The sequence below is a fragment of the Eubalaena glacialis genome, chromosome 8 (assembly GCF_028564815.1).
Source record: "Eubalaena glacialis isolate mEubGla1 chromosome 8, mEubGla1.1.hap2.+ XY, whole genome shotgun sequence".
NCBI classification, from domain to species: Eukaryota; Metazoa; Chordata; class Mammalia; order Artiodactyla; family Balaenidae; genus Eubalaena; species Eubalaena glacialis.
The window spans coordinates 71,076,168-71,099,421 of record NC_083723.1 but is presented as its reverse complement, the minus strand read 5'-3'; the positions used below and the strand labels follow the sequence as shown (position 1 = coordinate 71,099,421).

General features: G+C 33.8%; 1 protein-coding gene across 2 annotated transcripts in view; it reads left to right on the top strand.

The window, feature by feature from the left end:
• The window catches only part of VPS50 (VPS50 subunit of EARP/GARPII complex), a 130,134-nt gene that overhangs the window by 9,497 nt on the left and 97,383 nt on the right, over nucleotides 1-23,254 (top strand). Inside the window, exons 3-9 of one of the 2 annotated variants that reach the window (XM_061197788.1) lie at nucleotides 10,622-10,744; nucleotides 13,130-13,201; nucleotides 15,358-15,411; nucleotides 16,218-16,288; nucleotides 17,114-17,231; nucleotides 17,314-17,349; nucleotides 18,497-18,579. In XM_061197788.1, the coding sequence (XP_061053771.1) occupies nucleotides 10,622-10,744; nucleotides 13,130-13,201; nucleotides 15,358-15,411; nucleotides 16,218-16,288; nucleotides 17,114-17,231; nucleotides 17,314-17,349; nucleotides 18,497-18,579 (557 nt within the window). The remainder of the gene's footprint in view (nucleotides 1-10,621; nucleotides 10,745-13,129; nucleotides 13,202-15,357; nucleotides 15,412-16,217; nucleotides 16,289-17,113; nucleotides 17,232-17,313; nucleotides 17,350-18,496; nucleotides 18,580-23,254) is intronic. The other variant, XM_061197789.1, reaches the window with a different exon arrangement.

Here is a 23,254-nt window from a genome sequence, read left to right as displayed (position 1 = left end):
TAGTGATAGGTAGATAATTTATAATGATCTCATTACATAGTCTTCTTACTGACTCCACACCCTCTCCCCATCAGTGATCAGCGGTGTATACTCTTTATTCTCAAAAAAAAGATTTTTTTATTTTTATTTTTTAATTTTTTAAAAAAATTTATTTTATATTGGAGTATAGTTGATTAATGCACAGGGAATTCTACTCAATATTCTGTAATAACGTAAAGGGAAGAGAATTTGAAAAAGAATAGATATGTGTATATGTATAGCAGTGTATACTTTTAAGATGATGGGCTCTGGCTAGAGAGGCCAGTCTGGAATCACAAGGTCAGCAAGTGTAAATGGTTCAGGTGATGATTAAGCCTAGGGCAGTGGGCTGATTGATACACACTAAGAAGCTAATTTAGTTAAACTGTAAAACAGCTAATGGTAAAATTAGCATCAATGCCCTCAGCTTAAATTTAACCTTATACTAAGAAAGCCTTATGAGTTTTTTGTGTCTATTCTCTCTGTGCTCTCTCTGGAAATATCTCAAGTACTGCAGGGTGAGCTACTCTGGGTGGTTTTGAGAAATTGAATTGCTGGGTCTGGAGAGTGGCAACGCTCCAGTCAGTAGATTAAGTTTGATGTGGTTGAAGTTCACAGTCAGTATTGAAACTAAGAATTAAGAAGGCTCACGTTCAGAAATTCCTTACACAGCATAGCTTGGTATAACTTGAAAGCTGAAACATAATGCTGTGTTTCACAACTTAGATGTTACTTTATAGTTAGGTCATACATATAAATTTAATTTTCTCTAAAAATCCTGTAACTGTTTATGGTGACAGATGTTAACTAGACTTATTGTGGTGATCATTTTGCAATATATGCAAATATCAAATGATTATTTTGTGCACCTGAAACTAATATATTGTTGTATCTCAATTATACCTCAATTTAAAAAAAGCATTATTTTAGCTTGGATTCCCCTGATATTCCAGTGGGAGAAGTAAAAAACAAACAAAAAATCAATTTACACTGTTTAAGTGTTCAGTGTAAATACTTGTGTAGAGAAGCTTTTAAACATTAATTCATTTAATAGCTCTATCTCTCAAGTATAGGTAGAACATTTAAAAAAAGGCATCTTTCATCTTCAGGAATGGACCCATTTCTTTTTCCTGTTCTTGTCGTCATATTTTTCTAAGTTGTAACAAGGAATTGAGATTTCATTGGGGTTTTCAAGAAAGAAAGTTTAGCTTGGGTGTTACATTAAAAGGTTCTTGTATAAAGGATAAGTAGGAGGGAAATATTAAAATGGAGCATATGAAATGGCTGTTTTAGATTAGAAATGGTCTAATATTGGCAAATTTCATATGGTTCGACTCATTAGGAAAAGGAGGATAGTTAAGGAGAACTGAAGAAGGGAATCAGGTGAGCTTGATAATCCAGAAAGTACTATTGATTTTTTTTTTTCTTGAGAACTATATAAATTCTGAGTGGGAAGAAACCTTAGAAATCATCTGGTACAATTTCTGCATTTTAGAGATAAGATGACACTATATCCCATTTTAAGAGGAGATGTGAGTCAAATAATAATCCATATACTGGAAAATTGGAATTTTGGTGGAGAAAATAGTACAGAAAGTAAAAAAAAAGAAAGGATTCTTTTCAGAATTTGCTATAGGAAAGGAAACTTTGAACAGATTAAAAAAATCTTAGCTTAAATAGTTCAGAGCCAAGGTCAATGGTGCCCAAACTTTGCTGCACATTAGAATTACCGGTACCCAGGCCGTACCCCAGTCCAATTAAATCACCGCCTGGGGGGTGGAGCCAGGCGTCGGTAGCGTTTAAATATCCCCAGCTGATTCCAGTGTGGAGCCATGTTTGGGAACCATCGGCCAAGCTGAGGACGAGATGAGGAGAAAGAACGGGAATACAGGAACCGTTCTAGATAAAATTTTGTAAGTTTTATGGACAATTTTTGTGGGAAAAAGTAGAATGAAGAGTTAGTGATGACCTAAAATTTCATCCCTGGGAAATGGATTCTGTTGTTTTCAAATTAATGGGATTTTCATGCAGAGGTAAGGATATAAGAAATTAATCTATATTGTATTTACTGACTAAACTTGTTATCCATTTAAGGAAATGTATATTGTTTGAATTATGTGAAAGATTTTTAGATAATTTAATTGGTTACAGAATTATGAAGAATTAAGACCAACATTTGTTATATAATAATTGTAATAACCACATGGTTAGTAGTTATAGAACTTATTGGGACTGTGTTTGAGAGGATTTGTTGAATCCCGATTAAAAAATAAAAATATCAGAACCTTATAAATCTATATCTTAAGTAAACTTAAGTAAACATCTTAAGTAAACTTCCCACAGTGCTTCTATAATGTTTACATATCATAAACCTGAAAAAGAGTACTAATATGAATATTGTTTATGAATTTTTACTGAAATACTGCCTTCTGATATTATTCTTTAAAGATAAGAGTTTTTTTTGGTTGTTTGTTTTTTAAGGCCTTGACTTTACTGACTTGTAAATACAAATAGGATTCAGCTACGTTTACTCTTGCATGATTGGCTTAACTTAACTATGCCTTTGATTTTCTTCATCAAAGAAAAATATAGGGTGAGGAGACAAAAGAAATAGCTGTTGCAGTCAAAACCTGAAAATATATTTGTCTAAATATAAGAAGTATTTTTGTTTGTATACTTAATTTATTCCATAAATATTTATTGAGTACCTACCTACTGTGTAGCATTTCTATTGTATAACATTCTGGGAGTTTGGGCAGAGTGTTTTCTAGCTTTTAGAATACTTCTGTGAAGTAAGATAAATGGATTAGACTGACTTCTTAGAATATGTGAAAAGAATCCTAAAACCACACTAATTACAGAGCTTTATTTTCAGAACTTTACCAAAACATGAGGAAAGTGCTGGAATAAGAGCCAAGAGAGCTAGGTTCAAGTATTGACTTAAACTTTCAGCTTATTAAAGGGAAGTCATTTTAATAGCTTTGTGCCCCAGCGTGCTCATCTGTGAAAACATGTGATTAAACTAGATGATATTTAAGGGCTCTTTTAGCTCTGATATTTTATACTATCTTTATTGTAATATTTGTAGGAGAGAGATGACAAAAATACAGTCAAAAGAATAAACTGATGAGTCTATTGCTGTCTGATTTAGACAGGATTAGTATTGAAAATTATGACTAGGAGACTTTTTTAGCTTTAGTGATTGGGATAAATCACTAAATTTCAATTTAGGATTATGTTTCATTTAAGACAGGTGTCTTCTGCAGGTGGTACCAAGAGGGACTCTTACCATGGATCTGCAGAATCAGTTAGACTTTTTCTTAGGCATTCATGGCTAAAAATATTTAACTGTGTTCTTTTTAACCATTAATGAAATTATGCTTCTCTTGGCTTCAGATGCTTTGATATTCTTAACCCTTCTTTCGTAGCAAATCATAAAATATCATTTACACAGTGCATTTGGCAATCATTTATTGAGCGAGGCTGTTACTAAGTTTTGAAGATGCAAAGAGGTACAAGACTCTATTCCTACCTGAACCTGAGTAGGAGAGACAAGCAAAAATAGATAATTGCAGAGGAGTATAGTAGAGGTCTATACTAAGGTATGCACAGTGGTAGCACAGCTAGGAGAGGATTAGGGGTAGGTAGATGTGAGTGCAGGGTCTTCTAGAATTGGTGATTAATTTGTTTTAGAAAGATAATTAGGGTACAGATAGATATTTGAGTGGCAATCCTAGACCAGGATACTGATTAAGAAGATAAGAGTATGAGGTTTAGGAAATGGAGAAGGGTTAAATTTGAGAGATATTTTAAAAGTAGGATTTAGGACTGAGAATTTTATTGGATGTAGAAGGTGTAGGAATTGGAAAGACTGGGGTCATTAGACACTGGGATTGAAGGTGCTGTGATGTCTTTTCTCAGAATAGATAGTATTTCTTCTTTTAAGGAGAGGGTCTGATGAGGTGTTTGAAAACTAAAAAACAAACCAGAAAACCGTAAATTAAGACTTATACACTGGACTTTTCTGTCTGTGCTTCAGCTTATGTGTCTTTTCTTCAGCTTTAGCTAGACAGGCATGTGGCAAACAGCTTGATATTTTTCACTGAAGTTGAGAAATTTTTAAAGATAGCTTTTAAAAAAATTTATATATTTGATGTCTCCAAAGCTATTATCTTTAATGTTTTCTTTTTCATAGAAATAAATTTAGGAAAATACTTGTTAAAATAGCATAACTATTGAATAAGAGAATTAAATAAAAATATTTGGCAGAGTATCAAATATGAAAGTTTTGCTTTCCAGTTTTGTGATTTTTAGTATGTGTTAGTAATTCAGTACATTTCCATGAATAAAATCAGTTTTCCTTCAAGATCTGTTTCTTTAAAAACAAATATGTGTATATTTGGAATGTTGTTATTTTGAAGAAAGGATTAAAATACATTATTTTTATCACTTAAGCATAAAGCTGGATTAAAATAATGCCACTTTAATAAACTTTTATAAAAACCTTCTGTAAATCATTTTGCTGAAACCTCCGTTCAAATTGTAACCCTAGTAATATTCCACTAGATGGCACTGAGAGCCTGAAGAAAAACAGGGTTGGCTTGAAAAGTTCTGTTTTATTTAAAACACACACACAAACTGATGAAACAGCTGCTTTGATGGATTATTATTGTTCTAGTGGGATTTTAAGAAAATGTGCCATTTCCCCACATAATCAGACATCTGCCAATTCATTATAAACGTACATGGTATATGTATAGTTTTAGGGTGTTTGTGATCTTGAATCTTATTTCATTTGGAAACAGAAAACCTGTTTTTGTTCAGTGATTTATGATTTTTATAATACTGATTGCATATTGAAAACTTCATGTCTTTGTTCTTCCTTTAAGCTCTGTGTAGTTTTTGATAGATAAACATTTTTTTGCTCTCAATTAGAGCTCTAATGTGATGTTAACTTTGGTAAGACTATGGTTTCTGTTTTTAGAATAGCTATTTTTGTTGACTGATGAAAAATGCAAACAGAAAAATAAAGCTTTTGTCTTGGCAAACCCAAATTCATGCTTTATAAGAGCAAACTTTCTTCCTTTACTCCCTTCCTTTCTCCCTCCCAACACAATGCATTCTGCATTTATTCCGGTATATAATGTGAACTATGGTCTAATAAGCTAAGTACAGAGATGGAAGTTGGTTTGCATTTCTTTTTTTTATTCTACTGTGCATTTTCTTCGGGGTTTTGAAACCTGACCTGTGAAATGAAGATTTTTGCATTCATCTTTTTGTTCGAATAAAAACCTACTACTGCAGATGATAAGTTTCCAGGCTGTTCTGTGGGTTTAAAAATGAAATTCCTTTTCAAAGAGAATATTGAATTGAATAATGTTAAGGAGAACTGTTAAGCCATCACAACTAACTTTTTACATTTATAAAAGTGAATAGGATTGAAAGTCTGAGCTTGGGTTGATGTTTTTAATTAGTGTGGTATTTTGGGTAATTTGAAAGTAGTCATTAAATATAAAATTTGCAGTCTTTCTTTTCCCTCCTAAACTTGAATGCATTCCCTTAAGAGGTGAACTCTTAAGTGGGAAATAGCTTTGTAAAATTATAGCCTGGTTTCTTTAGAAACCATAAATATATTGGAAATGTTTTATAGCACCTTACACTTGAGGGCTCTAATTGTTTTATAGACTTGAATCCTCAGTTCTCATATAACCTTTTGTTGTTACGTTCAGAGGAAAAATGGCTTGGCTAAAATCAAAGATGTTGACTTAAATGTTTATTATGATTGTTTTACTTTATTTTTCATAAAGTTACATTTACGATATGCATTTTTAATATGTATGTTCACGTAGCTTTATCTTAGAGATGATCAAAATAGAAGAATAGGCTAGGTAGTATGTGTTATATGCAACCTTATAGTGTATTGTGACTGCTGGAAAAGACAGCCTCTAAAGTATTGAATGACTTCTTCGTTATCTACCAGTTTCCTAAAATATTCCTGCTTGGTTTATTATGTTAAGAAAATATTGAATGTTTATGCTTACTTTTTGGTTACAGTGTCTGGCACAGTGATATGTGTTAAGATATTTTTAGTAAAGGAAAAATATGGTTCTAGTATATATAAAAGTGTGTTGAATTTTAAAAACATCTCTCCCCCATGACATTTTTCTGCCCTGCGGGAAGCCATCCTCTATTCCTTAATCTGTTGTATGCTTTCCCACTCCACTGTTTTTACTTTTGCTTTGCTTTATATTTGTAAGCTTATTCCCCCAATTTCTAATATTTAAAATTTTACCTTTTCTCATATTCTCTAAATGCCACCTCTTCCATCAGATGTGAACTCACTATCCTTTGATGCCCTTCATTTTGTTTGTATTTCCTTTATGTTCTGCCCTGCATCGTCATTGTTTATTCATCTAACCCTCTCCTATTACTTCAGCAACTATTTGTGGGAAGATTTGTATTTTACTCCTCTTTGTTTCTGTATGACCTAGTACAGAGAATTTTTACATAGTGGGAATTTTAAAAGAAATTGTTAAATTGAAATATATGACTTGACCGGGAAAGATAAGTTAATACTAGAGCTTTGCCAATAGGCAGGTTATTTCCTAATGATAGTATGGGAGAGACGTTTGATTTGTACTTTTTCGACATTTGTACTTTTGTTTTTATCTCCTTTACAATTAAACTCATTACTTTAATTGTAGTTTTTCTCCAGCTTTAATTCTGGGGTGATGTTCATGTACTTTTTAGGTGTAGTTGATTACCTACCATCAGCAGGCAAGTTGTGGCACATTTGATGGTCTGTAGTTGTTGACATATTATTTTTGGATTTTCAAAGTTTGCAGAGCATTTATACCACTATTATTAATGATAATATGTATTTATTAGTTACTATGTATCATAAACTTTACTATAACAATTCTTTAAAACATTTTATTAATATAATATCAGTCTGTAAGGCTGAAATATTTTATTACCAAACATCGTTAAAGCATCTAATCTTGGTAACTTTTAAAAACATTACGTATTTTAATATGGTATAACGAGTTTCATTTGTTATTCTATTCCCTTGATTGTGCCTTTAAAATTTTTTTGTAGGAAATCTTTTGTTCATTTTGTTTATGTAAAATTTTGCCTCATACATTTATATTGGCTTGCAAAACTGGTTCTCTTTTACATGAAGAATTACGTATTTTTGTACATCTCCAATCCTAGGAAACCAGTTTATATAATGGCAAAATTATGGAGTAATTGTTTTAAGAATATGCCATCTAGCTGTTTCTGTTTATTTTTCTAATTTACATGCATAAAATATCCCTAAAATCATTTTACATTTATTATTTCTAGTTAGAAGAAAGAAGCCTTTCCTTAAGAGTTTGCGGAAAATTTTGACTATCAAAACAAGAACATGTTGTCTCTTCCTTTCCTTTTGTTCATATATTCCTTTTTTTATACAGTTCACTGTGTAAATTAATTTTAGTTTGATTCATGATTTTTATCTACAGTGCGCCTTGGCACTTCGGAACATAATGATGGAGAATAAGGAGAAACCTCAGTTCTCAAGAAATGTGTAATCTGATCGAGCTGTCAGCACTAACAGCGATGAAACGTTTAGAGAATGATTGGGTAGCAGCAGAGTCTTACAGACAACCAGTGCAGTGGGATTAACGGGAACACGGTGATTGGGATTCTAGGCAGAATGGAGTTTGTCTGATTGAGTTCAGATGTATGTTTTCACACAGGAGCCACTAAGTTGTCTGAAAAGAGAGGGTATTTTATAGGGATATGGTGTTGGGCATTTGTTTTTGTTTTTGAATTCTGGTTTGTGTGCTATGTTTCTTTTTCTGCCTTTCTTGGTTTTCTCTCTCTCCTTAGTCCAGGTTACTTAGAGTGTCAAGTGTTACATGTCACTTCTTTGAAATTATATGAGTTTGTCTGCTCTCTGTGATATAATTGCTTAGTTCTCTAGGAAGGAATGGCGTTTGACCTTTTTATATGCATATACAGATTGTACTCTTTTTTACAGATTCATCACACTTGTGAAACGTGCACTTGTGAAATATTTATAAATGAAATCATGCTTTCCCTTTGACATTTTTAATAACTTTGGATATTTGTTTCACTGTCGTTTTGAGTGTGTGTGTGTGTATATGTATGTATGTCCTTTACAGGTGAAAAAAAACTAGGCATGAAGAGACTAAGTAAGTTGTCCAAGGTTAATAACAGAGTTGCAGCTAAAACCTAAGTGTCTTTACCTTTAGAACAATCAATTAGGTAGTATAGGGAGAACAGCATGTAGTTACATGCCATTGGCATTTACACATTTGAGATGAAAGTGCTCATTCATTGCAGTCTATTTGAATTCCTGGCTTGTTTCATATCTGATGGTTTTCATTCTTAGCAATTTTTGTAATCTTCAATTTTTCTGTGAATAGAACCAAGTACATTTATTTGCTAGTGGTGCCATGGAATTACTAGGGAGGCAACATTGCTATATCCTCAATTGGGCTTTATTCCTTCCCTCAGCTTGCAGCATCTGAAGCTGGTATTTCAAATGCCTATGACCCTTTAGGGAGGGAGATTGCCAGGAATTTCTCATCTCTTTTTCTATTTCATGTCTCACTGTCGATTCAGATTTCCACTGGATGCAGGGAGGTTGCCTGTGGATAGGCGAACTAGTTGGGAACCCTTCCACAAATGGTGTGGGTTTAACCCATGTCTGTTAAACCTCTTCAGTGCCATTGTCCAAGGTGCTACACAGATTAGTGGGTTGTAGATAAATCCCCACCGAAATACAGCTCCACTGTTAGGATGCTGGATTTCTTACTACACTCACAGTATCTAATTGCATGCTAAATCAGTGATGGCTGTGTCTTTAACCTTTTTTTTTTTTTTTGGTTAGTGTATTTTTATAAGTTGAGTTTTGGTACCGAAGAGGCATGTTCTTTTTCATACACTCTTAATTCTGCAGGTTTAGTTTTTATATGACTTTGCCTTCTCTTTTCAATTTATTGGAATTTTAAATGTAAACAGTTAAGTATTCTCTTAAGTTTCAGATTTATTGCTCTAATATTTTCTTTTAGCTTGAATATACTAAGGAAATTTATAGTAATAATTTTATCAATTTAAAATATAAATTAAAATCTAAAAGATATATAAGCTAGCCTCTTTTTTATAAGTGAAAACTAGCCCTGCAATAAGATAATCTAGAGTGTCTCTGTGTGGAAAATATTGTCCTCAAATTAACCATATAATTTTTGTGTATTTAATTAGTGATGATTCATTAAGAATTTTTGTTAAGTATTATTTTGACTGTAAAATGATTTTAAATACTAGTTTCTTTTTAAAAAATTTTATTTATTTATTTTGGCTGTGTTGGGTCTTCATTGCTGCGCACAGGCTTTCTCTAGTTGCGACGAGTGGGGGCTACTCTTCATTGAGGTGTGCGGGCTTCTCATTGCAGTGGCTTCTCTTATTGGAGCACGGGCTCTAGGGCATGCGGGCTTCAGTAGTTGTGGCTCGTGGGCTCTAGAGCGCAGGCTCAGTAGTTGTGGCACACTGACTTAGTTGCTCCACAGCATGTGGGATCTTCCTGGACCAGGGCTCGAACCCGTGTCCCCTGAATTAGCAGGCGGATTCTTAACCACTGCACCACCAGGGAAGTCCCAATACTAGTTTCTTTTTGTGTACTTAAATGTATTTGAGATTAATTTTAATAAAAAACTGAATGACTAAATTATATGTCTATAATAATGTCTTGATTAATGAGTGTGGCAGAGAGTGGGTATCTGAGTTATTGAAATTTCCCAGTTAACTGAAGGTTTACCCAATTATGCAGTGAACTTGCATAGGATAAGGATGCTGACATTAGGGGTAGGGATTTGTCTGTTAAGCTCCTTTTTTGTTGTATAAATCCATAGAAGCCCCATACTCTATCATTAGAAAGCAAGCATTTTATCAAACTCAGAGCTTTAGGTTCATAATCAGTTCATTAATTGTAGTATCAGTACATCTTGAAGGAAGCCTCATGGAATTACAGAGCTAAACTTGTGAACCTTTTCTAGACATAAAATTACAGAACTAATCTTGTGGACCGTTTCTGGAACCAGTATTTCTTAGCCAAGCAGTGAGATTTTCAGCAGAAGGAAGGATTTCTGCTGTTCAGAGTTCCAATACTAATTGCGACCTGAAAGTCATTGAGATGTACGCTGGTTATCTGTGGTGAGAGAGATTTAGAACATTGTTAGATGATGAAAACGTATATATATGTGATATGTATATATGATCGATATTAGGTAGTCTCTTTGTTTTTTCCTTTTGTTAAACATCTAAATTCTCTCAGCTACTAGTTGGCATGCAAGGAATTGAAAATAAAATCTAGACCTTCAAACTGGCTCGTTTTTCCCTCCAATAGATGGGTAGTTTTTAGTGTTTGGCTGTTTACTAATTTTCCATGAACTTTCCTGTTTTCTATTAGTTGTCTCCTTGGTCAGAATGTTTCCTGGGAGAATTGTCAGTGTTAAGACAGATGATTATTTATTTCCATGCAGATAGAATTATAACAGTTACAAGTACTATAATTGTGGTTTCCTTTCCCTTAAAGGAGGAATTCCGAGAACTTCGAGAACAATCTAGTGATCCTCAAGCTGAACAAGAACTAATTAATAGTATCGAACAAGTGTATTTTTCTATGGACTCATTTGATATTGTTAAATATGAGCTGGAGGTAAAAAAAAAATTCATTAACCTATCTAAAGCCTATTTTGTTCAGTGATTGAATTTGTGAGTGAGATATGAATGCTTTTTAGGGGCATTGTAGTTTTTTCATACCAGGACTGGTCTGTGATGACCATATTGTGACTAAATGAACTATCAGCATTGTTTAAAGATGAGAGTATTTTTAAAAATGTAAAATTAAGTGCAGCTATAGAATATTGGTCCAGGAAACACTTTTGTATTTTTGGTTTTTAACTGTTGTCACACAATATGTTAGTATGCTGTCTCTATCTTATTTTATGTGGGCTAAATATGTTTGGGAAAGCTCTGAAACTTTTAATCATGAAAGTATATTTACATAATTGTTTAGTCATGATAAATACCCCATGCCTTAATTTTTTTTTAATTTATTTTTTTAACATCTTTTTTGGAGTATAATTGCTTTACAATGTTGTGTTAGTTTCTGCCGTATAACAAAGTGAATGATCTATACATATACATATATCCCCATATCCCCTCCCTCTTGCGTCTCCCTCCCACCCTCCCTATCCCACCCCTCTAGGTGGCCACAAAGCACTGAGCTGATCTCCCTGTGCTATGCGGCTGCTTCCCACTAGCTATCTATTTTACATGTACTAGTGTATATATGTCAGTGCCACTCTCTCACTACGTCCCAGCTTACCCTTCCCCCTCCCTGTGTCCTCGAGTCTATTCTCTACGTCTGTATCTTTATTCCTGTCTTGCCCTTAGGTTCTTCAGAACCTTTTTTTTTTTTTTTTTAGATTCCATATATATGTGTTAGTATACAGTATTTGTTTTTCTCTTTCTGACTTCACTCTGTATGACAGACTCTAGGTCCATCTACCTCACTACAAATAACTCAATTTCGTTTCTTTTTATGGCTGAGTAATATTCCATTGTATATATGTGCCACATCTTCTTTATCCATTCATCTGTCGATGGACACTTAGGTTGCTTCCATGTCCTGGCTATTGTAAATAGAGCTGCAATGAACATTGTGGTACATGTCACTTTTTGAATTATGGTTTTCTCAGGGTATATGCCCCGTAGTGGGATTGCTGGGTCGTATGACTTCAGGCTATACTACAAAGGTACAATAATCAAGACAGTATGGTACTGGCACAAAAACAGAAATACAGATCAATGGAACAGGATAGAAAGCCCAGAGATAAACCCATGCACGTATGGTCACCTTCTCTTTGATAAAGGAGGCAAGAATATACAATGGAGAAAAGACAGCCTCTTCAATAAATGGTGCTGGGAAAACTGGACCGCTACATGTAAAAGAATGAAATTAGAACACTCCCTAACACCATACACAAAAATAAACTCAAAATGGATTAAAGACCTAAATGTAAGGCCAGAAACTATAAAACTCTTAGAGGAAAACATAGGCAGAACACTCTATGACATAAATCACAGAAAGATCCTTTTTGACCCACCTCCTAGAGAAATGGAAATAAAAGCAAAAATAAACAAATGGGACCTAATGAAACTTAAAAGCTTTTGCACAACAAAGGAAACCATAAACAAGACGAAAAGACAATCCTCAGAATTGGAGAAAATATTTGCAAACGAAGCAACTGACAAAGGATTAATCTCCAAAATTTACAAGCAGCTGATGCAGCTCAATATCATAATTGTTTATAACATTGGCATTTTACATTTATAAGAACTTCAAAAAAAGTCAGAATAGTAAAATTCGGGTTTTAGATGAAACCAATTGCAGTATGCGTACGTACTTCATATGCAGTACATACAGAATTAGTACCCAGCATATTCTGAAATTTCATCATCAGTTGACTGAGACTTGAAGTCTAACTTGGGAGTTTCCCATCTACACAATGGTATGCATTTTTGTTAGTTCCCATACTATCCTCCAGAGTATGTATAATCTAGAATGTACTCCAACAGCTGTCACTATCACACTGTAGTGCTTAGTTACCATTCATAGTATTTCAGAGGGGAAATATGTTTTGAGTTCTGTCCTGGACGAGTAGGGATATATGGTGGCTGGTAGAGTGGGGGATTAGGGTTAGGACTTTCTCACATTCTCCTGTTGCAGGTTGTGGAAGCAGTGTTTCCCAGCTCAGGGGCCGGAGTCCCGGTGGTAGTGGGGATTCCAGGAGGTTGGAGGTGGCAGCAGTGGAGATAGCAGGGCTGGGTGGGGATGGAACTTGAGTACCAGGGGGTTGGGTAACAGAGATATAGGCTTTTGTGTCTGGAGTCTAGTGGGGAGGTGGGGACGATGGGAGGAGTGGGATGTGACACCGTTTTGTATGTGCAGGTTGTAGTTCCTAAGTCAGGTGTGCAGGTAAGTGAAACCAAATTAAACAATTGATTTTTTACTCTTTATTTATGGATTTTTTTTTAGAAGCTCCCTCCTGTTCTCAATTTGCAAGAATTAGAGGAGTACAGAGACAAATTAAAACAACAGCAAGCTGCAGTAAGTAAAAAACACATTTCTGACAAAACTGTAAATGAAACACAACAGAGAGGTGTAACGTTTGCAGGTTTTATTGTTTAACTAATATACTAACATTTTAAACAAATCTTATTATTTAACATGACTTTGACTCAAATGATACATTTATACATATTCAAATTTATTGTCTATTCAGTTTCCCTCACATTACCTTGATAGATGTGCTTCTAGAACTTGGAGTTCTTTCTCTGGAATCCTAAACGTGATCAAAGAATTTTGAACTTTTTTTCAGATTACTAAGTACCTTTTTAGATTACTCCTTGTAATGCATGCATGACTTTCCTACCCATAGTTTTATGATGGAGCTTTCTTATCTCAGAATAAAGGCTCCCACTTCTAGTTGAAATAGGTCCAAAGAGATTACAGGGTTAAGATTCAGAAAGTCTGAATTGCTGTCACTATTAATTGTGTGATGTTGGGCAAGTCACTTAACCTTGCTAAATCTCTTGTTTCATCTGTGAAGTAATGGGTTAGGTTGGGCAATGCATTTTCTCTAATGCTGTAAAATTCTGTGATTTTGTATTTTCCTTGTGTTAGGCTGAATTCCTTTTATAAAACTCAGCTGTACTGTAGAAGATTAAATAATGGTACTAAGTGGTCTTGTTAATTTTTTAATACTGAAAGAGCAATAGTAATAAATTTAGCCATTTTAATTTAAGGTATGCTCTTTAATAATACATCTGACAAATAAAGGAGGATATACTTCTCTTTCTTTAGTGTTACACCCAGAGGTCTCAGTGGGTGCTTGGATCTCCCTGGGGGTAGCCGCATTGGTGTGGGGAAGGGCCTTGAGCACTAGAGGGTTGTGTGGTAAAAATAAGTTGTTGTTTTTGGAGAATTAGAGTTCAGTGTATGGTGGCACCTTTTGCCTTCTCCTGGTTTCAGCATATTTAAATATGTACTCCTCCATCTCTGTACTTTATGTGATAGTATTCTTTTGGGGATGAACCCCACCACAACGGCTGTGTAGCACAGTGGCCTTTGGAATTTAATCAACCTGGCCTTGAATCCTGACCTTGCAACTTACTGTGGGTGAATTACTGCTATGTTTAAGATTACTCATCTGGAAAATGAAGCATGTAACCCATTTCAGTAGATTGTCATAAATACTAATTGAGATAATGTAGGAAAAGCAGTCAGTAAACTGCCTAGCACAGTGTAGACTAACAATAACTACATGGTCTATTTAAAACAGAAAAATGAAAAACCCGTAACTCAAAAAAAAAAAAAAAAAGGCAGTGACCCAAATAAATAAATAAATAAAGTGATAAAAAACCCCAATTTGGTAAAATTAGGTGGGTTTCTGTCTGTGTACATCTATACACATTCATATCTATACAAATCTATACAAATTCAGAGCAGATTAAGAAAACGTGAAAGAATTAGCACAATCTTTGAATGTATGTGTAGTGTTTTGTTCTCAGTTGGCTTGGGGAAGGGGATACAGTTGTGTTTCTTGAGCAGATATTCACTGAATACCATTGGTGTGCCATGCTTCATGCTGGATGTGGTACTTCTGTAGTGTAGTCCTACAGGGGCCCCTGAAATTGTGAAATAAGAGCCTCATGTTCAAAATCATTATAATTCTAACTCGCATACGTTACTGTTTTTCATGGAACTGACCAAGAAACCTTAGGTATCTTCATAGCGCTCCAGAAAACACGTTTCCAGTTTTTCAGAGTAGTGGACCAAACTGCTGTTTGTCTTCTTACGCGGGACGAAGGATTTAAAGGGTGTTCTGTTTCCCAGATAGTATTTCCATAAATTCATTAGATTAAACATTTATTTATCTTAACAAGTCTATCTTTTTTAAAGCAAATCCTGTACCCTTAAAGATGGTTATACTTTTGTGCATGTTAGTTAAAGCAGATACTCATGTTATTAACAGTAATAATGACCACTTATTGAGTTTCTATTAAGGACCAAGTACTGTGCTACATGCTATACCTCTTGTACTAATTTCATAGCCAAAGAAATGTACGTGGCCATAGCATGCCAATATTTGCTGTAGAAGTTATTAGGAAGACCTATGGAATATTCTTGCTAAAATTTTAAATGTAATAGGAAGCATGAGGCTTTTTCTTTTATTTCCTTTGTTTGATTGCATGTTCTTATAGGTCTCTAAAAAAGTAGCAGATTTAATCCTTGAAAAACAGCCTGCTTATGTAAAGGTAGGATAACATTTGTTATTTTTAATAGTAAAATATTAAAAATGTTTGAGTAACTTATACTTGGAACTTGAAATATTTTAATTTATTCTTTTGTCTGTAGTTTATAGCAGCATATTAACTCTGTTTGGGTTGTGTATGTGTATGTTTTTTTCTCTCATTTGGGGAATTTACCAACCTGCAAGAAGTGGAAGAGCTTTTATATTTGATTCTAAAGTAATCTATTTGGTTTTCCTAACTTGAAGAGCCAATGAAAATTGCTTCAATGCACTTTGTAACTCATAGATCATCAATAATGACTGCTCAGTCTACCTTTAAAATATGATAAAATTGGAACTGTCTAGCTGAATCTGCCCTTTCATCAGAAAATAAGAGACTTCAAAATCCATTGAAATATCTAACAGTGTTCAAATGAAGACATTCATTGTCAAAGCATCTTAGCAAACAAATCATATTTGTCATATCCTTGATTACCTCGTGAAGTTCTGTTGGATAGAAACATTTAAACGGATATATTATTAGTATTTATTTACACCCATCTAAAGAGGTTGGGTCTAGATTTCCTTACAAGCAATACTGCCTAAATATTTTGTCACATGACATTGTGAAAATCAATTGAAAGTGGTTATTTAAAATAATTTTGTGGAAAAATATACCAACAATGTTCAAGTTCAGGTATTTTTGTTGCTACTTTGTTTTCCAAGCAGGCTTTTCTTTGAAGCCCACTAAAGTTTTTGTTAGAGTACCATACCAATAAGAAAGAAAAATAAAATGCCTCAAACAGTAACCTACACCTAATCTTTCCACAGGAACTTGAAAGAGTTACCTCATTACAGACAGGTCTTCAGTTAGCTGCTGTTATCTGCACAAATGGGAGGAGGTATTGCATTTGATGATACTTTGTTCAAGCTGAGTAACATTTAAGAGAAACTGTGAAACTGTCATGGAAAATTGATTTTTTTTATGATGATTTCGGTTTATAGAATGCCATTCATTAACTGAACATATATAATGGTCTAAAAACTGCACTAAGAAAGTCTGTGAGAAATGTCTTTAAATCTAGTTATGGATTAAAAATATTACTTTTTTTGTGTTGCTTAAATCAGTGCTTCTCAAACTGTCTTTGGTGAAGGACCAGTCTTTTTTTTTTTTTCTTTTTTAATTTCCAACTTGTTACAGACTACTGTTTTTGTAAAATGCAATAAAAACAAATTACTAGGAAAATGAATTTAAAAAAACCCAACCAAACACATACAAAATAGTCTCATTTTTTCTATTATCAGATTCATCAAGCATAAAATTATTGTGTCAACTTTTGCTCTGTGTGTTTAAAAAAATTTTTTTATTATTAGATTCATCAAGCATAAAATTGTTTTGTCAACTTTTGTTCTACATGTTTTTTTTTTGTTTTTTTTTTTTTGTTTTTTTTTTTTTTGTTCTACATGTTTTTAAATGCTTATTCTCAATTTCTGTACTTTTCTTGTGGTAGACCAGTAACAGTTTGAAGATTGGTATCAGACCACCACCATGCTTCAAGTAATGCTGGTTTAGTTTGAGCCGTTGAATAAATTTGTCAAATAGTACTCACAATCCCCAAATTTAAGAGCAATTCAGGATACTATCTCATTAATTGACTAATTGTTCTGTGTGGATAGTGTTCTTACTATACTAGAAAAACTTAACTATTTATTTTTCACTTTTACAGACACTTGAATATTGCAAAGGAAGGTTTTACTCAAGCTAGTTTAGGCCTTCTTGCAAATCAAAGGAAACGTCAGTTGCTGATTGGACTTCTGAAATCTCTGAGAACTATAAAAACATTGGTATATACAGGTTACTTTTTAAAAATTAAGCTTAATTTTATGGTTGAAACAGATTTTACCTTTTGATTTATGTTTTTTTCAGCAAAGAACAGATGTCCGCTTAAGTGAAATGCTGGAGGTAAGTTTACAAGGCTTGGAAATTTGGTGATCCTAATAATATTAAATAGAGAATTATTGTGAAAAAAATTCAGATGTGCATTTTTCTCAAGTTGGTATATGGTATGAAGAGCATTTTTAGACATGTAAAGGAACTTGCTCTAGCGCATCTTTTTCTATTGACATGATATACTTCATTTAGAAAAAATTATTGGGGGAAATGTTCAGTTTGTAGCAATGTGGGAGTGTTAACTTCAGTATCTTTTGATTATATCTGTGCCCAAATAGCAATGAAATTATCTTTTGTGTCTAACATAAAGTAGTGATTTGAGGAGTATGTCATAGATTAGTTATGTTTGGTGTCTCATATATTAATTGATTTTCTGAGTGAGCCATCTGTTTTCTCTTTGATACTTTCTTAGCATTGTCTGTATACTTCCGTTATAAGATTCACCAAAGCCTAATGTATTATGTGTTTCCCCATAATACTCGAGCACCTTTGGGTAGGTACTTTGTCATCATCTCAGCATCCCCTGTGGTTTGAATTGCCTTTGTTGAATTTAGATATGAACTTAAGGAACTTTTTAAAATGATTTTCGGTATAATCACTGTATTACTTCTAAACTATTACCACTAAAACTAGGGTTTGAGAAATCCATATGAAAAATTCATTTGGCATTAAATTACTGTTTAGGAATATTTGGGGCCATTAATGAATATTTCACTTTTTTCCAAATTTATTTGTTTAAGAATATTTATGGATTTATGATAGTAGAACTGTTGAATGTTGATTACAAGTAGAATGCATACTGTTTTGGAACATTTTATATAAACATTACTGAAAGAAGAATGTTAACAGTTAAAGAACTCCTTCCCTCTGAAGCAGCTTGTACTTCTGTATAGGCTTTATCTACATGTCATGGTCTCAGAGGGCTATTACTGTGTTTTTAAGGGAACAGCATATTTTTTTCATGGATACATTTTAGGCCTGGAGGTAGTTGCTTTGTTATATTTTACTATTTATCTGTTGTTGGTATTATGATCCTTATTTGAGAGGAATTAAAATTTTCTGGGGCTGTAACTTTGGATAGAGTATGAACAGAGATTTGTCTTTTTCAGAAGCTTTAAGAAAAATGTTTCCAGCCTAATGACTTCTGTTGTTGATTCAGGAGGAAGACTATCCAGGAGCTATTCAGCTGTGCCTGGAATGTCAGAAAGCTGCCAGCACTTTTAAACATTATAGTTGCATAAGGTAAGGTAATGTAAAATTTTTAAAGCTGACTTTATTGTCAGTTTTTATATAGGAGTTGTGTAACATACAATGTTAATAAACACTGAATATTAATATTCAGTGAGTTTAGCCTTCTTATTTGTAAATGGGCAGCACAGTAAAATTATAAATAACAATTCTTAAGGTTTGAAAGATCAGATACTTTCTAATCCTGTTTCTTGTCACCTCATTGAAACTCTTTTTTTCATATTTTTTCCAATCTTATTGATTTCATTTTTATGGAGTAGTAGGGAATAAATTCATCTGTTCATGTCTCCATTGCAACTCTTGGGAATTCTTCCTCCTTAACTCTGCCCAGCTTATAAATATTAAGAGTTCTGTTGCAGTTTGCTTTTCAGATCCAGATGGTTCAACTGTTGGCTCACCATGATAAGAATTCTTTTGGAAAATTTAAAGTGATTTCACTTTATGTAGGAGTCATCTTTGTAATATTTAAGTGATTATGTATTTAATGTATTATATCTTCTGTTTATTTATAAAATGTACAATGTAAAAATAGCTGCTGCATCCTCTGCTCTTAGTTCTAACTTTATTAATGGATTTTGGTCTGCTTAACATATGAAGGTTTTGCATTAGTTGTGACAGTACCTTGAGGAATCTCTAATCCTCAAGTGTAATTTCTGCCATTCCTCTAAAAGCATCAAAAATAAATATAAAATCTAGGGAAAATAGTGAGCTTGCCAAGGAAACCCAGTTTCAAATTAAATTCATACTTACCCTAGAATGTAGTCCCTTAGTCCCCTCTGTATGGAGAATCTGGCACTCAGTGAGCAGGACGCACTGATACTGTAGATGTTGATTGCTAGTATCTGAAAAAATAAAAGGATTATGATAGAATAAAACATTAATACAGCTTTGGATTAAATTTTTTCTTTTAATATACTCTCACATCATAGGTCTGTGCTGGGTATCGAATAACTAGGTATTTTCCCCCTAGAGATGATATTTTTTTTTTCTTTAGGATTATGCATATTGAAGCGACCACTTTTTATTTGATTAGGAAGTGCATAGTTGGGTAGTACCAGTAATATTTTGATTTTATCCATTTTGACAGTGATTAACTGTCACCATTAAAAACTTGATTATGTCATTTATACTTATTAAGTTGGGTGAATAGTGAATTAGCTCTAATATGTTGAATATATTTGAAAATTTCTAGCAAGGCCTTCTGGCTCCTGAAGAAGCATAGCGCTCATTTAGTTCATTTCGTGGTGATAAATCTGTTAGAATGAGAAAAGCTATGACTCGGCTGCTATCATTTCTTTGTAATATTCCTTTTTTGTGTATTTCTTTGTCCTGTTTTGTTATAGTTACCTCTCTGAAAATTATTTTTTTTGATATGGGATACATGGGGTGTAAATGTTCAGATTTTGAAATGACCTTAATTTGGTCCATACACAATTGAAAGAAAAATTATTTTTTTCCTTAGAAAATGGAAGGCATTGCTCAGCTGTCTATTCTAGCCTTCTGTTTTGTAGGACAAAGTCAGATGCTACTTTCATTCTCATTCCACCATAAATAGTGTCTTTCCTTTAGAATTTTTAGGATTTTTTTTTTCTACTTGAAGTTATAAAATTTCACCTGTCTAGAAAAGTCCTGTGTCACTCTTTACTCCTAGATGATGAGACAAGAATGAAGTATTATTTAATGCTTAACTACTTGAGATGCTATGTTGCTTGTTATACCAAGAGCTCTTGAAATTTATTTCTCTAGGAGTTTGTAATAACAGGCAGTTAACAGGCAGGACTGTGGGATAATATGCCAGTAAGAGCACAGAGTGCATAAACGAAAGCCATCAGAGATATTCAAGCTGTGAATGGCTCACTTCCCATACCCCAGCAGGAATGGGAAATACTGACATTTATAGGAGTGGGAGTAGAAGCTAGGCACCATTAGCTAAGGCAGCACTGACTATACAGTAATTCTAAATTATATTTTAATAAGGTTTTCTCACTAAAGCTTTACTTTTCAGCTTTTAAATATTGAATCATGATGATGGTGATAGTGATGATGGTATAATAATACTTAAAAAATTTTGGCCTTTACTATGTGTCAAACGCTGTACTTGTCATTTTCCTTACTTTTTCTTATTTAGCATTAACAAAATATTCCTCGGAGGTGTTGTTATTGTCTCTCTTTTATAGATGAGGATGTCGATGCTCTATAAAACAAGTGGCAAAGCCAGGATTTAAACTTAGATCTGTTGGGATGCAGAGCTTGTTTTTCTTAAACCACAACTATGCTAGACTGTCTACCAATGTGATAGCTATTATGTGTAGTGGAAGCTCATGGCTAGTAGGCCAATTTATATTATTCTGCTCCAGTATCTGAGTTATATTCTTACTAGAGTTAATTGTATTTTTTCCTAAAACCTATTTCTGCCAGTTGTGTTTGTTACTGTATTTATGTTGTTTAAGTAAATAAACTAATGAGATGAAATAGTTTTTGAAAGTAAGTTGAATGCATTGGAAAAACAACATATTGTTAAAAATAAATTTCCTTTTGAATTTTTTGTAGATGAGACAACTCATAAAAAATAGGGGCATATAAGGTAGCGTGTGATCTGACATTTGGATTGTTTTGCATTTGTTTTTAAGCTCCTGCTTCACTTTTGAGAAACTGAAACTTGAAATTACAGACAATTTACTAGTCATTTGGCTCATATGAGACTAAGAAGTTAAAACTCCAGTCAAATGAAAAGACAAGACCTTGGCTTGAAATCAGAAATGGGTGAATGAAGTACATTTATGCAATTTTAGTTAAAATATTCAGTACACATAAATATTCTTGTTTTAACTTTGATCAGTTGACCAACTAAAAGGTCTTCTGCTGAACTCTAGCACAGGGTTGGCAGAGGGCCTTTGTCTTTAAAGGGCCAGATAATAAATATTTTAAGCTTTGCAGGCCATAAGGTCTCGGTTGCAACTATTCAGCTCTGCCCTTGAAGACCAAGAGCTGCCTTAGACAATATGTAAACAAATGGCATATGGCTGTGTTTCAATAAAACTTTATTTAGAAACATAACTGGTTGGCTAGATTTGGTTCTTGAGCCTGACATCTGCTCTGGAATTACAATTCGTAAAGTTTGGAGATGTTGTGAACATTTTTAGTGTCCTTAGTAATTGACTCTAGGCTTTTTCTGTGGTGAATGATTGTGTTCTGGGTTAGGTCAGGGATTTCTGAACAGTGTGTGGGCAGAGATCTGGGTAGATCCAAAGTGATCTTCAGAGTTCTTTTACAGTTTGTTCATGGTTTGAAGGATCATGTGGACACTTCATGGTACCTCAGAGTTGTTTGTTTAGCTTCAAAGTGTTTGAAAATCACGTTTTCTGTGAGGTCTGTTGATAAACTCAGCAGCAGTGAGTAGACTGAAATCATTGGAATAGACCTTTGATCTAAACAGACTGGAGTTTCCAGGGGCCATGGACATACAGTATAAACTTGGAAGAATAAATTTTACTTACACGTATTTCAGAAGTTTTAGCACTCTACTGAACCATATATAAAGATGTGGTAATTGGGTAACTGGTGTTCAGCATATAATGGAATCTTGAAACTTTAGAGCTAGAAGCAACCTTTTAGATCCAGCCCACTTTTGCATAGGAAGCTGATGCCCAGAGTTATTAAGAGACTTGTCTTAAGTCACATGGCTTAATAACAGAACAGGGAAGGATCATTAAGAGGCTAATTACTTTCACACTATTTTGTCTTTCAGCAAGTCAAATTTGTACAAAATTTTGATTTATATGCAACTTTCTAAGATGCATTTTGCAAGTGTGTGTCCAGATCAGTTATTTAAAAGACAACTTTTAATTATTTATGGATTTAATATTTTCTATAGTGATTATAAAAATGCCCCCCCCCAAATTGTTTGATTCAGTCCATTCACTTGCAGATAGCCTTTAATAGCTTTTAGCCTTTCATCTTACAACTGGTAATTTTTTTGACTGTAATGTAGCTTTTATTTATCCAAATGTTTATGAATAGGTCCTTTTTACATACTTTGATTAATTGACTGAAATAACTGGAATTCAGGTTTCTAAAAGATGGCTAAGGGTTTCTTTAAAGGCTGTACATTTAATATGTCCACTCGTTAATCACATTTTTACATATGTATCTTTAATTAGTAGCAAACTGTTATCAAACTACAGTTGTAGATTTTGAAAACTTTTTTTTTTTTTTTTAATATTTATTTATGGCTGTGTTGGGTTTTCGTTTCTGTGCGAGGGCTTTCTCTAGTTGCGGCAAGCGGGGGCCACTCTTCATCGCGGTGCGCGGGCCTCTCACTGTCGCGGCCTCTCTTGTTGTGGAGCACAAGCTCCAGACGCACAGGCTCAGTAGTTGTGGCTCACGGGTCTAGTTGCTCCGCGGCATGTGGGATCCTCCCAGACCAGGGCTCGAACCCGTGTCCCCTGCATTGGCAGGCAGATTCTCAACTGCTGCGCCACCAAGGAAGCCCTGAAAACATTTTTAATAAGACCAAAATGTTTGATTTATAAATTTTATATTTAAAATTTTCTGCATACTATTTACATTGCCATGTTTCCATTAACTCTTAATATATAGGCTATAAAATCATTTTAACTGTAAATAATAGAAGCAATAAAAACGTCTAGATTTATAATAATATTGTAAA